General features: G+C 44.3%; 1 protein-coding gene and 1 non-coding gene across 5 annotated transcripts in view; one reads left to right on the top strand and one right to left on the bottom strand.

The window, feature by feature from the left end:
* The window catches only part of LOC106587461 (spondin-1), a 145,520-nt gene that overhangs the window by 105,011 nt on the left and 23,015 nt on the right, over positions 1 to 17,494 (top strand). For all 4 annotated transcript variants that reach the window (XM_014175871.2, XM_014175869.2, XM_014175873.2 and 1 more), the window contains exon 7: positions 6,055 to 6,119. In XM_014175871.2, the coding sequence (XP_014031346.1) occupies positions 6,055 to 6,119 (65 nt within the window). The remainder of the gene's footprint in view (positions 1 to 6,054; positions 6,120 to 17,494) is intronic.
* trnaa-ugc (transfer RNA alanine (anticodon UGC)) lies at positions 4,952 to 5,027 on the bottom strand. Its single transcript has one exon. It is a non-coding gene; the product is annotated as a tRNA-Ala (tRNA).

The following is a 17,494-nucleotide window of genomic DNA, read 5'->3' as shown; positions in this document are numbered from 1 at the left end:
ATATTTTAAAAAAATCACTGGCAACTATGTCGCCTATGGGCACAAACCCACCATTGCTGGACCAGACAGGACTGGCAAAAAGTGCTCTTCACTCACGAGTTGTGGTTTTGTCTCACCAGAGGTGATGGTTGTATTCGCGTTTATCATTGAAGGAATGAGCGTTACACCGAGGCTTGTACTCTGGAGCGGGATCGATTTGGAGGTGGAGGGTCCGTCATGGTCTGGGGCGGTGTGTCACAGCATCATTGGACTGAGCTTATTGTCATTGCAGGCAATCTCAATGCTGTGCGTTACAGGGGAGACATCCTCCTCCCTCATGTGGTACCCTTCCTGCAGGCTCATCCTAACATGACCCTCCAGCATGACAATGCCACCAGCCATACTGCTCGTTCTGTGTGGGATTTCCTGCAAGACAGGAATGTCAGTGTTTTGCCATGGCCAGCGAAGAGCCCGGATCTCAATCCCTTTGAGCACGTCTGGGACCTGTTGGATCGGAGAGTGAGGGCTAGGGCCATTCCCCCGAGAAATATCCGGGAACTTCCAGGTGCCTTGGTGGAAGAGTGGGGTAACATCTCACAGCAAGAACATGCAAATCTTGTGCAGTCCATGAGGAGGAGATGCACTGCAGTACTTAATGTAGCTGGTGGCCACACCAGATACTGACTGTTACTTTTGATTTTGACCCCCCATTTGTTCAGGGACACATTATTCAATTTCTGTTAGTCACATGTCTGTGGAACTTGTTCAGTTTATGTCTCAGTTGTTGAGTCTTGTTATGTTGATACAAATATTTGCACATGTTTAGTTTGCTGAAAATAAACGCAGTTGACAGTGAGAGGACGTTTCCTTTCTTGCTGAGTTTATATATCTCTAACATCACCTTGTACTTTTTCAGTGTGATTACATTTACAACCTTTGTCAACTTCATTAAATTAAATTCTACAAGCAGCAACCTGAGCTCATACATCATATTCATTTGGAATCTTTCCTAAAAAGAGATGGAGGGCTTTTAAAAAGAGGTCATCTTGTTATTTTGTGCTGAAATGAAATGAGATTATTTGCACCCTCGACAACCACCGTGATCGTTATTATTATTTGACCCTGTTGGTCATCTATGAACATTTGAACATCTTGGCCATGTTCTGTTATAATCTCCACCCAGCACAGCCAGAAGAGGACTGGCCACCCCTCATAACCTGGTTCCTCTCTAGGTTTCTTCCTCTCTAGGTTTCTTCTTCTGGCCTTTCTAGGGAGTTTTTCCTAGCCACTGTGCTTCTACACCTGCATTGCTTGCTGTTTGGGGTTTTAGGCTGGGTTTCTGTACAGCACTTTGATCAGCTTACATCAGCTGATGTAAGAAGGGCTTTATAAATAAATTTGATTTGGTTTGTCAGGCTGGTCCCCCTCCTCAGTCCGACAATGAGAGGAACAGAGACAAATCTAAGTTGGAGACAGAAACACTTTATTTTACAATGCCAATACAGCTTTCCCAGATAGTCTATTTACATGTATTAGAAAAGAGCACTGCCGCAATCGACAGTCTCCGGTACTATTCTAGCATGTCAGTAATCCACTCACTCAGTATGAACTCATACGTTTATTGACTATTGTACCATTCATTATAACAATAGCATCATTACACTATTATCTATCGATCATCTTCAATACATATCCTCCCTGCAGTTGGCTAGCTGATGTTGTGTTAGCATTCACAACACGCTGAGTGGATGTTACAATCATTAGCACAGTGGTGTCCAATCAGAGACTTCCCAGGTGCTACTCTAGGATTATGTTCATTATCTATTGTATGAGATTTGAGAGTATCATCACAGAGAGGAATTGAGAGAGAGAGAGTGGGAGAGAAAAAGAGAGCGCAGAAGAGGGGAGAGTGAGAGAGAGAGAGAGAGAGAGGGAGAATGAAAGAGAGGGAGGGAGAATGAAAGAGGGAGGGAGAGGGAGAATGAAAGAGAGGGAGGAGAGATATGAGTGAAAGAATCCCCACTTAGGCTTTTCAAATAAAGTTTGAAAATAATTTCCCCGAAAAAAGGGACCATGATCCCAAGTGATGGGGCAGCTAAATTGCTTATAGCATTCAAACACATTTTGAAGGCATTTCCTTTTGGTGAAAACTGTAAAAAAGTAATTTGCTCTAAAAGCACATGCTTTTCTTCCTTGCTGCTTTGTGTTGAGAAGCCTGTTGCGGCGTACTCTTTTGACGGCGTCCTGAAAGTGGTGGAGGAATAGGCTACCTTAACGATCCGAGCCAGAGCACTACCTGTGGATGGTTCAATTAAATCAAATGGATTTTAAAGTGACTGGGGACTGGGGCTGGCTGACACGACATAGAATGCAGCGATCAGGGCAGGATGTTCTGAAGTGGATTGAGTGCGCTTCAAAAATCTGTCCCCCTTCTATCTCTTTGTTCCCTGGAGTGCCTTTTGAAGCAGACCACACACACACACACACCACACATACACTGCCATCCACATCCAGAGATCTGTCAGTGTGTTCCTTCTGGGTCGGTGAGAGGAGAGAACAGATCCTGTTGGAATCACCCTCTCTGCCTTAGGAGTAATGCTATAATGAAGCTCTATGGGGGCTGGAGTGGAGTATTGGAGTCTGGAGTAGAGCAGTGGTGTCATTAGACATAGCTATGGTTCACACAGACCTCTGAGTGCTCAGACACATTCCTCATCAGCACACATCCCACTACAGTGGCTGGCTCATTCTCTCTCTCTTTTTCTCTTTCATCTGCTTTTTAGGGACTTCTGTCAGTCTCTCTGTTCTCTCTTTTGCTCTCTCTGTCTGTCTCTCTCAATTTCTCTCTTTTGCTCTCTCTCTCTTTTGCTCTCTCTCTCTCTTCACCATGAGTGGAGAGTTTAATTAATCTATTTCCCTGATGTTTCCTTTCAAGTCCAAATCTAAAACACAATCATCAAGCCGACAGAGCTATTCTGAACAACACTGGGCCATTATGTTTCTTTGGCAACAAAGCACTTGTCTGAAACAAAGATGAATCAAATCTTCTTTTTTTCTGATGTGTCAGAGAGGCATAGACTCACAACAATAGACACAGCAAGAATTGAAGAGGAGTCTTGACGGCGTATATGCTCAAATGAGCAGCCTTAGTTTATCCGTTTGTTTTGTGCTTTCTGGTACAGACGAACCTGTTTGTTGACGCTGAGGTGGTCCACAATAAGGGGATTGCTAATGAAACCTGAACAAAACAGGACCATGATCTTTTTCATTCTCATGAAAGTGTATCCATAGAAAGGTCCTTTGGGGGAAGGATTGTTGACATATATTTGACATTTGTATCTTAAAGCATAATAAAAAAATATATATATTATTGGAAGTTGGAATATGTGTGAAATGTTGACCTTACCCAGGCCTCCTTTATTCATGTTTATATTTTTCAATATTCCTAAATTCATGTAAGAAAATTGTTATTGCAATTAAACTACTACTCATTACAGAGCAAGCGGTAAAGCTTCATATGACACAAATCGTTTCTTTTTAGCACTTACAGATGAAACATTATGGTGTCTTATGGGTAAGGCCAAAATGTCACAAATGTCCCAACTTCAATTAATTATTTCTCAATTATGCTTTAAGATACAAACGACAAATGTATCTCAGCAATACTTCCTCCAATGGACCCTTCTATGGACAACATTTAGTCAAAATCCCCAAAATCATGGTCCTGTTTTCTTCTAGTTTTGTGATGAATCACCCAATACATACAGTACAATTTGTGATACAGGTTCTGCCATACTGTAAGATGTACATCTAGTTGATAAGTATGCCCACATTCTGTTACATATTCTGTGTATTCTGTGTCCAGTGCATGTAGTTTATGTATTCAGTGATAGTAGCCCGTTCCCTCATGGCATTTGGAAACGACCATATGGTTTTTGCTGTCTCAACCAGAGCTAGCTGGATCCTGCACTGCCTTTCCCACCGCATTCAGTAGACAGAAGCAGTGGAGTTCAGAGGTGCTACACAAACCCCCCAATTAGGTTCCAGTCAGGCTTCCTGGCTGATTACAGAGCGCCTCATCACTTAGCCGGAGGGGAACAGGTTATCCACAAGAGCTGCTGGGGCAATCAGGCCAGGTCTCAAAGGGTGTGTGTCTTTTGCTGACTGCTGAAGTGAGACGGTGTTACCACGAGCTAGCTGTGATACCATTGGTATTACAAGTAAATGTGTTAAGAGAGGTGGGGAAAAAGGTTCAGAGGTCATTTGGAGTATGAATAAGCCTTATGACTGCTTACATGTACTGGCAGTGCAGATCTAGAGGTCAGAACAGGGATTTTGAACTGCTGTCAGTGTGTGCAGGGTTTTTCCCCACCCAGCACTAACACAGTTGATTCAAATAATCTACAAATTGTGGTCTTCGATGAAGACCAGTTAGTTAAATCAAGTGTGTTAGAGCTGGGCTGGAACAAAAGCCTGCCTGCGATGCAGCTCTGGAGGACAAAGAAAGGATGTCAGCTCTGTATGACTGGGTGGGGCTCACAGCCTTTTACAATGGGTAATTATCTTACAGGAAATCATTAAAAAGTGATTACCCAGCATACAGGAGTGGGACTGGATGGTATTGGAACAGAATCCTCTATTGGAGGCTTGTAAAGCAATGATCTGGCACCGGATAATTCACTTTGATCTTTACAGTAGCCACCGGTGCAAACATGCCCAGTGGCAGATGTCTGACAAGATGTGTTAAGCTGCAGTTGTCTTTTCTTCTGAGGACTTGTGTTCGATGTTCATTGGGACAAATTGTTTCCATCTATGTCACCATTTGCAGTCTTAGCCAAATGATAGCCTTATAATTGCTGTTTTACATATGAACCAATATATTTACATTTACGTAATTTAGCAGACGCTCTTATCCAGAGCGACTTACAGTAGTGAATGCATACATTTCATATATTTTATTTTTCTTCCGTACTGGTCCCCCGTGGGAATCGAACCCACAACCCTGGCATTGCAAATACCACGCTCTACCAACTGAGCCACACGGGACCATGTATTCTAATGTGCTTTATCTGTACCATTTTGTAAAGGCATCAAAAAAGCCCAGAGCTTGGTTTGGTTCATTTCACACATGGCAGAATGCACTCTTCAGTCTACTGTACATCACACAGTCTCTCTCAGCTATAACAATACAAACAGAATGTTCTAGTCAGCTGCTAGCCACCTATTCACAGCCAAAGAGCCATTACCGCCACAATGTGATGTCATAAATTGCAGCCGTAATGAAAAGGGCTGGGCGCAAATGAGCCAGTGTGGTGCTCAAACACTTTTAATTGTGTATTTTGCGGTCACAGTGATCCTATTGTGCTTTGCGCTTAAGAAATATGGTTTCCACTTGGAATGGGCCAGAGCGTTTAATATGTATAATGCTGTTATCCCACTGATATGTTTACTATTGAACATTAACCGATTTGATATAATATTTTCATGTCCACACCACATTTCTATGATATGGACAGGAGAACTATTATTTCACAATCCAATCTAGTAGAAAGGCAAAACTGATGTCGATGAAACATTTTCTCATAACTCTCAAGGTTTCTTCTTTGTTGTGACTGGATGTCGAGGGAGCTGTGTCTCTCTCAGGTCTGAGTTCAGTCTGGGGTTAAATCCTGCTCTGTGCTTTGAGTGTTTTATCTGATCTGGGACCAGCGCAGAGACATTCCCTCTCTCTCAAGCAGTGACACAGAGAGCCCTGCGGTGTCCAGAGCTACTGATTAAATATTTATGCAGGTTTTATGAAGTGGTGATGCCGGCGCTCCATCTGAAGTGACGCACACTGTATTTATCACTCCTTTGTCTCAGAGAGAAAATGGGAAGAGGTGGATGAGGGGGAAATAAACTGACCTTCATTCGTTCTCTCCCCTCATCTGGAAGAGTAATGTGGTGAATATGGCTGAGCCTCTATCTGTCAGATGACAAGTGAATTTGTTGAGCAAATATCTTTTTATCTCTCTCTCTCTCTCTCTCTCTCTCTCTCTCTCTCTCTCTCTCTCTCTCTCTCTCTCTCTCTCTCAGGGTGATGACGTCCTGACAGTCATCAAAATGAAGGCGCAGTGGCCTGCCTGGCAACCCTTGAATGTGTGAGTAGTCCAACAGTAACCTCCTCTATCATCTCTCTCTCTCTCTCTCTGTTTCTCTCACTCTTTCTCTCTGACTAACTCACTCACACTTTCTCCTGAGGGATTGACCCATTCTGCAGCAACGTCCTTTTTCCTTCCTCTCTCTCCTTTCTATATGTGACCCTCAACCTTCTTCTTCTCTCTCCTTTCTATATGCCACCCTCACCCTTCTTCTTCTCCCTCCTTTCAATATGCCACCCTCACCTTCTTCTTCTCTCTCCTTTCTATATGCCACCCTCACCCTTCTTCTTCTCTCTCCTTTCAATATGCCACCCTCACTTCTCCAAGACCCTCACCCTTCTTCTTCTCTCTCCTTTCAATATGCCACCCTCACCTTCTTCTTCTCTCTCCTTTCAATATGCCACCCTCACCCTTCTTCTTCTCTCTCCTTTCTATATGCCACCCTCACCTTCTTCTTCTCTCTCCTTTCTATATGTGACCCTCACCCTTCTTCTTCTCTCTCCTTTCTATATGCCACCCTCACCCTTCTTCTTCTCCCTCCTTTCAATATGCCACCCTCACCCTTCTTCTTCTCTCTCCTTTCTATATGCCACCCTCACCTTCTTCTTCTCTCTCCTTTCTATATGCCACCCTCACTTCTTCTTCTCTCTCCTTTCTATATGCCACCCTCACCTTCTTCTTCTCTCTCCTTTCTATATGCCACCCTTCTTCTTCTCTCTCCTTTCTATATGCCACCCTTCTTCTTCTCTCTCTCCTTTCTATATGCCACCCTCACCCTTCTTCTTCTCTCTCCTTTCTATATGCCACCCTCACCCTTCTTCTTCTCGCTCCTTCCATGTTTTCTCTCTTTTCACAAATGCATGAGTTATACCACACTGCAAGGTCTTCTTCATCGCTCATCTACTCACGTTGAATCATGCCTTGCCTCCCAAGCACACAAATGAGGTGCCGTGGAGCCACTTAAAAGCACATGGCCTGAATCTGCTAGCTCATCTCCACATGCACCAAGCTGATCAGTGTGCCTAGACATCCTTTAGACTCCTGCATGCATAAACCTTCATTTCATCTCTTATTTAGGAGAAAAACAAGGAGCTAGTTAGCACAGGTAGCACAGAGAGAAAAGCATCCTCAATGTAAAAAACACTCTCACATAGGATCTGAGTGTGAGACTCCAAAGAGAGCTTCCAAAGGCAGCCACAGCTAGGGACAGAGCCAATCAAATACACAGAGGGTAATTAGCTCACTATCTTGTTTATATGCCAGCAAATTAATTGTATCATAAAGTGGCTGTGTAAATGCAGAGGAAATCAAATCCACTGGTTTAGGGGATGGGTGGTAGGAAAGGGAGGATGAGAGGAGGGGAAGAGGAGAGGGGGAGGTAGAGGTTCTTGATTGTAGTGTGATGTGGAAATGTACACGTTCTGATTGTACATGAGGTTTTCTTCCTTGAAAGTAGGGTGCATAAATGGTTAATTGCTCCTGCAATTGAAGGATGTTTCTTTATATTCTTTAAAATTAGTCTGTTGGGATTGCATGTGACTTTTCTTTGTACATGATGGTACATGTTTTTGAACGTGTTTATAAATGTTGTTTGTATGTGTTTGTACATGTGATTCATAAAGTGTGTGTGTGTGTGTGTGTGTGTGTGTGTGTGTGTGTGTGTGTGTGTGTGTGTGTGTGTGTGTGTGTGTGTGTGTGTGTGTGTGAATTAGTGAAGGGGGCTTATGTTACTGCACTTGTGTGTACATGTGTATGTATGTGTGTGGGGTAAGAGGGTGTGTGTTTTGATGATGATTGATAGAACTCCTGGAGGGGTTTTTCTCCATCAAGGTTAATGGCCTCCTGCAGGCTCCTGTGTATCAAGACATCAGGCTGATCTATACTACACAGCTGCCTGCCAATTAACAAACCCTCCTACCCTGCCTTTCAAGAAGAGAAAGAGGGAGAGAGAAAATAAACAGAGAGAGAGAGCAAGAGAGAGAGAAATAGACATTGATTAATTATCAGTGGTTAGAAAACAGCTCTTTATTATGTCTGAAGGATCCAAGGCAGATCGTTAGAGATGGAGCTTCAGTTTCAGGGATATCTGGGATCAGTGTTGGGTTAGGAGGGGTTTGGAAGAACTATCATCATGGGACTAGAACATTAATGAATACACTGTGTTTATGTAACCACATTTTTCTTTACCTGTCTCTCTATCCAACTTCCTTTCTAGTGCCTTTGATCCACAGTGATCACTTGTACTGATTTCGAACTAAAGTGGTCAGTCATCTTGAGAGAGATGTGGTGGCTGGAGCAAAGGAAAGGGAGAGAGAGTCAGAGGAGGGTGGAGAGGGAGCGAGGGAGGTGGGTGAGCGGAGGGGTGCAGATATGACAGCCATTATTACACACAGCAGAGCTACAGCAGTCTGTCTCCTGAGACTCATAACATGTTCAAGGGAGAGGAAGAGAGAGAGAGAGAGAGAGAGAAATTAGCCAAAATAGGGAGAGATGGACACAGAGAGAGAGTAACAGAGAAGGAGATGTGGTCAGAGAGAGAGAGGGAGGAAGAGAAAGTAAGAGAGGGAGGAATAGAATTCCACCAGTGTCATCTCCAACCAACCAACTGCTCCACGCCGCCACACCAAGGTCAGCATTATGGTCATCACGGAGACGGATTTACGAGGCTTGCTGGACCTATCGTTGAGGGAAGCTCGCCTAATTAAAAACGCTGCGGCGCACTGAGCAATTACCCCCTGCCTCATTTGCATACACGCCAGGGGATTAGCCGGGCTGGACTTGGAAGGAATCAATTTCCTTTGTGTGGTGTTCACGTTCCTCCTCCTTCCCTCAGGCCGTGTTTTATTGACATGTAAACACATCATTCTCCCTGCCTGTCGTTTTCACAATGTCCTTTTAAATGACATGTTTGCTTTTGCCCTCCCTGGCTGGATTGATACATTTTACACAGTGAACTGGAGACTCAGGGTCGATGCAGCTGCTTTCCACTTTGAGTTTAAGGTCTGTGTCTGTCTGTCTGTCTGTCCTTGGTAGGTAAACCACGTTTGAGAGGATGTCTGGTTTCATCTGGTTTCCCTCTCAGTCCCACTGTTCTACTTGCACTTGTAGATAACCTGACATAATCCGCTTCAATGTTTCTCTGGGAATATGTCTATCTCACGCATACACCTGTCACCTTTCGACACGCATGTACGCATCCAAGCACACACACATGCACACACACAGTCATATGGTCAGGTGCCACAAAGAGGGATCTTGGAAAATTACAATTGGCTCAGAATAGGGCAGCACGGCTGGCCCTTAAATATTTTTATTTTTTATTTTTTTATTTAACCTTTATTTAACCAGGTAGGCAAGTTGAGAACAAGTTCTCATTTACAATTGCGACCTGGCCAAGATAAGGCAAAGCAGTTCGACACATACAACAACACAGAGTTACACATGGAATAAAACAAACATACAGTCAATAATACAGTAGAAAAACAAGTCTATATACAATGTGAGCAAATGAGATGAGATAAGGGAGGTAAAGGCAAAAAAGGCCATGGTGGCAAAGTAAATACAATATAGCAAGTAAAACACTGGAATGGTAGATTTGTAGTGGAAGAAAGTGCAAAGTAGAAATATAAATAATGGGGTGCAAAGGAGCAAAATAAATAAATAAATAAATACAGTAGGGGAAGAGGTAGTTGTTTGGGCTAAATTATAGATGGGCTATGTACAGGTGCAGTGATCTGTGAGCTGCTCTGACAGCTGGTGAGTAAAGCTAGTGAGGGAGATAAGTGTTTCCAGTTTCAGAGATTTTTGTAGTTCGTTCCAGTCATTGGCAGCAGAGAACTGGAAGGAGAGACGGCCAAAGGAGGAATTGGCTTTGGGGGTGACCAGAGAGATATACCTGCTGGAGCGCGTGCTACAGGTGAGTGCTGCTATGGTGACCAGTGAGCTGAGATAAGGGGGGACTTTACCTAGCAGGGTCTTGTAGATGACCTGGAGCCAGTGGGTTTGGCAACGAGTATGAAGCGAGGGCCAGCCAACGAGAGCCTACAGGTCGCAGTGGTGGGTTGTATATGGGGCTTTGGTGACAAAACGGATGGCACTGTGATAGACTGCATCCAGTTTATTGAGTAGGGTATTGGAGGCTATTTTGTAAATGACATCGCCGAAATCGAGGATCGGTAGGATGGTCAGTTTTACGAGGGTATGTTTGGCAGCATGAGTCAAGGATGCTTTGTTGCGAAATAGGAAGCCAATTCTAGATTTAACTTTGGATTGGAGATGTTTGATGTGAGTCTGGAAGGAGAATTACAGTCTAACCAGACACCTAGGTATTTGTAGTTGTCCACATATTCTAAGTCAGAACCGTCCAGAGTAGTGATGCTGGATGGGCGGGCAGGGGCGGGCAGCGTTCGGTTGAAGAGCATGCATTTAGTTTTACTTGTATTTAAGAGCAGTTGGAGGCCACGGAAGGAGAGTTGTATGGCATTGAAGCTCGTCTGGAGGGTTGTTAACACAGTGTCCAAAGAAGGGCCAGAAGTATACAGAATGGTGTCGTCTGCGTAGAGGTGGATCAGAGACTCACCAGCAGCAAGAGTGACATCATTGACGTATACAGAGAAAAGAGTTGTCCCAAGAATTGAACCCTGTGGCACCCCCATAGAGACTACCAGAGGCCCGGACAACAGGCCATCCGATTTGACACATTGAACTCTATCAGAGTAGTAGTTGGTGAACCAGGCGAGGCAATCATTTGAGAAACCAAGGCTATTGAGTCTGCCGATGAGGATGTGGTGATTGACAGAGTCGAAAGCCTTGGCCAGGTCAATGAATACGGCAGCACAGTATTGTTTCTTATCGATGGCGGTTACGATATCGTTTAGGACCTTGAGCGTGGCTGAGGTGCACCCATGACCAGCTCTGAAACCAGATTGCATAGCGGAGAAGGTGCGGTGGGATTCGAAATTGTCGGTAATTTGTTTGTTGACTTGGCTTTTGAAGACCTTAGAAAGACAGTATAGGATAGATATAGGTCTGTTGCAATTTGGGTCAAGAGTGTCCCGTCCTTTGAAGAGGGGGATGACAGCAGCTGCTTTCCAGTCTTTTGGAATCTCAGACGACACGAAAGAGAGGTTGAACAGGCTAGTAATAGGGGTTGCAACAATTTCGGCAGATAATTTTAGAAAGAAAGGGTCCAGATTGTCTAGCCCGGCTGATTTGTAGGGGTCCAGATTTTGCAGCTCTATCAGAACATCAGCTGACTGGATTTGGGAGAAGGAGAAATGGGGAAGGCTTGAGAGAGTAGCTGTGCAGGGTGCAGTGCTGTTGACCGCGGTAGGGGTAGCCAGGTGGAAAGCATGGCCAGCCTTAGAAAAATGCTTATTGAAATTCTCAATTATAGTGGATTTATACATGGAAAGCTAACATTAATAATATGTATGTAAATCTCTCATGGCTCAAAGTGGAGGAGGGATTGACTTCATCACTACTTGTTTTTGTAAGAAGTGTTGACAAGCTGAATGCACCGAGCTGTCTGTTTAAACTACTAGCACACAGCTCAGACACCCATGCATACCTCACAAGACATGTCACCAGAGGGCTCTTCACAATCCCCATGTCCAGAACAGACTATGGGAGGCACTCAGTACCACATAGAGCCATGACTACATGAAACTCTATTCCACATTAGGTAACTGATGCAAGCAGTAGAATAAGATTTAAAAAACAGATAAAAATACACCATATGGAACAGCGGGGACTGTGAAGAGACACACACACAGGCACAGACACTCACACACCTGCACCTTAGAGACTATTTTCACCTTATCTGCATTGACTCTCCAGACATAAACCCTTACACACAAGCACAAACACACATGGACACTCACATGCGCACACACACACACAGTTAACACAGCTGTTCAATAATATACTATTTATTCAACTGTGCGACCAAGACACTATCCACTTTATATTTGTAACATAGTCATACTTGACATAGCACGTGAATACTGTATATCCTATTGTGTAGATATCAGTCTTGTTAGTATGCATACTACATTCCTCTAATGACTTGTTAGTTTTCATTGACCTCTGATTAATATTGTTTGATATTGTAATGCCATGTTGAGGGGCGAGCATGCAAGTATTTCACTGCACCTTCTATACCTGCTGCCAACTGTGTATGTGACAAATAACATTTGATTTGACACACACACAACAACAATGTGTCGCACAATGTGCTAGTGACACAGACAGAGCAATCTGCTGTGGGAATCTTCGTTGCTGGGCAGTGTTCTCTGTCACTGTCACAGTACAGAGCCATCCCTCTCTCAAACACACGTTCGAACATGAAGGCAAGCATGCGCACACACTCTCCAGAGTCTTAATGTGCTCAGACGGTCCCCACAGAAGACAGCCTACACCCCTCTTTTTCTCTCCATCTTCCTCTCTTTGTTCTGCTCTGTCTGACCCCCTCTCAATCACACACACCCCTTTATCTCTCTCAGAACAGGAATGGCTGTGCCTGTGACAGCTACAGTTACCTCCATGATGTCCAGTAGTGAGTCCCTCGTCTTTTTAAAGCACCCTATATGTTTCATCAGACCCTTTCTAAAGACAGCAGGACTACCCCAGCTCTCTGAGGCTTCCAGTTGATTAGCACTGTGCTGACAGACAGACAGACAGACAGACAGACAGGGAAATAAGGGGTTGTCAATGAAAACGCAGCCCTTAATGAGCTAAAAGGTTTGTCTTTGTCACTCAGAGACAGCATGTTTGCTGGCGATGTGGGTGGTGGGACGGAGGGAGGGAGGGACAGTGTCAGAGTCGCCGAAGAGAGAAGAAAAAAGGGAAGTAGAGAGAGAGTCTAATCAAATATACCGTATACCCATTACATGATATCTATCCAACTGTCCCAATAGGTGATGGACAGTGATGTTCACTGTACTTAGACTTGAACAGATTAAAGGATAAACATTTGAAAGTTTATTCTGGGAATTCTTGATTATAGTATTTTAGCTAGAGTAGCTGCAGCAATGTCCCACTCTCTACACTCCTCAAAAAAGTGTTCCAAAATGGTTCTTTGTGGAGGGATAGGGTTCTACCAAGAACTGTTTTGATCTGAAGAACACTTTTAGGAAGAAAGAGGTTATTTGTAAGCCAAAGGGTTCTACCTAGATCCTAAAAAAAAAAAAAACGTTTTTGGAAGAAAGGTTTTTTTGATTCTTTGGAAGGCAAGAATATTTTTTTGGAAGCCAAGAAGGGTTCTTTGGAAGGAAAGAAGGGTTCTTTGGAAGGAAAGAAGGGTTCTATATAGAACCATAGAGTATATCATATTTCCCAGCATGCTCTATTGCATGGTGATTTTCAGAATTGTTTGTTTTAATGTGTTTTTGCATGGACATTGATTGGTTAATACATGTTATGCTACACAAAGATAAATAACATTAATTTTTGTAAACTAAACCAATTTGTTAATAATTTGACTTATTGCACCTGTCGTGACGTTGTATTAGTTAATGTGACGACTGTTGCTCATCGAATGATTAACGGTTTATAATTGCGTGATTAAATGAATTAAGCAATGAATCAAGCGATTATTAACTCATCAACCTGGGGCACCATGGGAACAGTATTTTGATTGAGTTTCTATTTCCCAAATTAACTCAAAGGATATCAGAATATCGATTTTACAAAGTCGCTAAATTAATCAATTTCCTCTACAGTCTCATTCTGAACGTCGCATAATCCGGGAATCTGCACGGACCCGGGCTTCACCAATGAGTTTACCACACCAATCTTAGTTGATTATTTATTTACTAGCAAGCTAAAATGATGATAAAAATACACATACACAAAACACAGTCTAGCTATTGATTAGGACTTAGTATAACGGGCCAACACACTATGGCGCGTGTTACCCAAAATGGGGATTTAAAAGAGAGAGAAATCAAGAAAGTACACGAGAGAAATATACATTTGGGTTCATTTGTCAGCCATGCTTATTTAAACCTAGCCTTGCCCCGAACTGCCGCTCTTATGGGTCAGAATATAATGATGTAATTACGTGTTGGAGGTCTCAGGTGGGAAGCTCCGCGTGTGTCGTTTAGGCTTCTCAATGACGCACTTCTCCGGCGCAACTCTCTGGTTGTCCTCACGATGTCAGTGTCCTTCTTGGCTAAGTGGTCTGATCCCTCGCCCTTGATCTGAAAGGGGTCTTCTGAGGACAGACAGCTCTGTAGCTCAGAGCTCACAGCTTCGGACTCGAACGGTGTATATACCACGATTCAATGGAGAGTGGGGTGGGTGGTTCGGCTTGAATTCACCCGCTTAGACACAGCTACTCGTCCGTAGCTCGTGTAGAAAAAGATTTCTTTGTCTTCAACCTTGTGTTTCGTTTTGGGGTTCGTTGACTTTGTTGGACCTTCGCTGCAGCTTGGGGTCAATTAGTCTCCTATGTTAATTCTTCACTCTCCTGTCTTATACCCTTGGGTCAGAAGTGGGCGTAACCGCCTTTAGGGCAATTCTCTGGGCGGACCAAGTTAAGGGGCAAGGCCTAGATTTGACTAAAATCCTATTTTAGACACTACCTTCACATCTCATCTTTACCAAAACATTCTCTTTGATTTGGATATTTTCCACACAACGTACAATGTATAAACATCAGGCATATACTGGGAAAAATCTTAAAGGTACAATGTTTTCATAATAACGTCATCTCTTAACCTTTAATAACAATTCAAAAGTTACATACATTTTCATATTCCACCTCTCGTCATGACCACCGTTGTGGCTGACGGAAACCATTGTTCCAAAGTCCCTTTATTGCATGTTTAATGTTCTGAGGCCAGAATTCCATTGTGAGGACAAAGGAATTTCTCTGTGGCCTAAGGTTTATTATGGCGTGAGGGGTCATAAAACCCCCACATCTTCAGACCCCTAGATCTCTCCTCCTCTGTTGGGGTTTTGGGAGATAATCTGTAGGGTGGTGGTCTCCTGTACCCTGACCTGATCAGGACAGTCATGACAGTCCCCCTCTGGTAGGTTCAACTTGGAATGATTCTGCATGTTGCAACCCACCATAAGAATGACCATCGGATGTCCTGGTCTGTGGATCATCAGAGCAGCCCCCCCCCTTTGGTGGTTCACCCTGGTAGGCTTTCCGCAAGCTGTGGATCACCACCAGAATGGACCTAGGAGGTCTGGCAGTGGCTCTGTGTTCTGGCCCGTCGTCCGGTTATCCCGGCTAGTGGACCTAGGCAGTAACTTGGCAGACGTTAATAATGCACAACACTCAGGCAATACATCATTACATTTCCTCCCCAAACGAGCGGCGTCTTGGCTCTAAGGCTTCCTAAGTGTCAAAGGTAATGAAACGAAAAATTTGAATAAAAACATAAAAGTATACAAAATATGTCTACCACACCTTAATCATCTAATATGGACTATGTTCTATATATGTCCAAGGTCTAGGCTAAATAGCTCTATCATGGCATTGTCTCTAATGTCATGTCTAGGGTGATCCTACTTGCAGGTGGGTAGTTAAGGCACTTGGAAAAACTTGGCCCCTGAAGGCCAAAGCTTACATTAGGGACATTACTGGGCTGACCTAGCGAGTTCTGGAGAGGAGGCTGGGACTGGGCCTTGTAAGAGGGTTTCCGGATCCATTGCCAACTTTCCAAAAATCGGGATCGCTTCGGTCCCACGGGTGATCCTAGTATATGACCTCATTAGGTCTTCCATTGCACGTGTGCGCCTGTGTACGTAGTAGGTGCACATGCCAAGGGAAATGAGACCAAGGATCATAGTCACAGTCAGGATACTGTCCGGCACCGTCCAAGAGCGGGCGACAGACCAATCTTTTGGTCTGTAGTCAGTCGGGTCGACTAACAGTGCCTCATCCAGTACGCTAAGATCAACAGTCATGGGTCCCTCGTACTGGATTTGGTATTGAATGGCTTGTGGTAACTCAAGGGAACGTTTAGCAAAAGCGTCCGGCATTTCAATCTCTGTGTCTATCCGGTCGTCGGGAAGGCGGTATAGAGCGAGGTCGTCTACGTGAATAATCGCCCCCTCTGGTACCGTAACAAAAACAGTCTGGTTGGGGAGGTTCAATTGGGTGATGGAGTCATGGCGTTCGTAAGTCATAGTGGCGGACGCGAACGGTGTGTTGACCAACCATCGGTTCCCTACCACCTCCACTTGTGTGGTGGTGGCCCCATCCCTGGCTGTTAGTTTGGCTCTACAGCGTTCTTCGCTGGTGATAGCTTTAATACCACAAAGACGCTCGGTGTTATCCCTGACAAATGGTTTGCTAGGACAAAGGTAGTGGACATCTTTGGTTAGAGTACACATTAGCAGGTTAGGGGTGAGATAGAAATCTGGGTTGTTTTCCTGGTAAGCTACAACTGGGGGCGTGGCAATCTTTACGTGGGTACTGTCGCGCCAAAATCCTACATTGAGAACCGTTTTCAATCTATAGATATTCTCCAGTTCAACAACCGGCAGCGTCAGTAGAAAACCCACTTCATTACGATCAACATCAACGTGTATTGGGATGGCCGACCCCAGACTATAGGCCAAATGTGACTGTAACGGCCTTATCGTGGTTGAAGTAGCTGAGGTCAATATGTTGTGCACCATTGAGAGGGGCACTAGATATGAGGGGATTCTATTCATGGCCAAGTGGTCCATAGAAGAGCTAACTTCACGGAGAAAATCCTCCAGTAACAATCGAACCAATTGGACATGGGCATAGTCATGGTTCATGACCTCTGCTAGCTTTCCTACAGACAGGATAGTTTTGTTCAGGAGAGTAGCGTGTGTGTTGACCACCAGAATAGTGTCCTGGAGAGACTTTCCCACATGTTGCAACCTAAGGGCCTGTGCCTTCATCTGTTGCTGGATAAGTGGCATCTCTTCAGTAATCTCCCTAACATTCCTCTTGACTGTGGCTAGACTGACTGCGTTGACGGCAGTGGTACCAAGGGCAAATAGTGACCCTACGGCTGCCCCTATCGATAGTAGCGCCCGACGAATCGTTTTTCTCGCCTGGGCTCAGCTAGTTCTGACTGTGTTACTGTGAACTTTTGGAGTTGGGCCAACATATGGGCAGTGTCTAGCTGGGCGTGCTTAATTGCCTGGCTGGTCCAGTCAGCCCCGGCCCAACTCAAATGCGCCGCAGGTGGAATGTGTTGGCGGTACACATTCTCTGCATCTAGGCGGACATATACCCTCTGCGTGTGTACTCTGCAGTTAGTTATGAGGAGTCCTGGATCGTCGCGGAGAACGATTCCCGTAGGGGGTCCGTTCGTGATTACGTCTGCTGGGTTGGTTTTGACCAGGGCGCAGAGTGTCAGGATCATCCAAAGGAACTCCAT

Source organism: Salmo salar, chromosome ssa26 (genome assembly GCF_905237065.1).
Source record: "Salmo salar chromosome ssa26, Ssal_v3.1, whole genome shotgun sequence".
In the NCBI taxonomy this organism is placed as follows: domain Eukaryota; kingdom Metazoa; phylum Chordata; class Actinopteri; order Salmoniformes; family Salmonidae; genus Salmo; species Salmo salar.
Note: the sequence above shows the minus strand (reverse complement) of the source record. Positions and strands in the feature narration are given on the sequence as shown.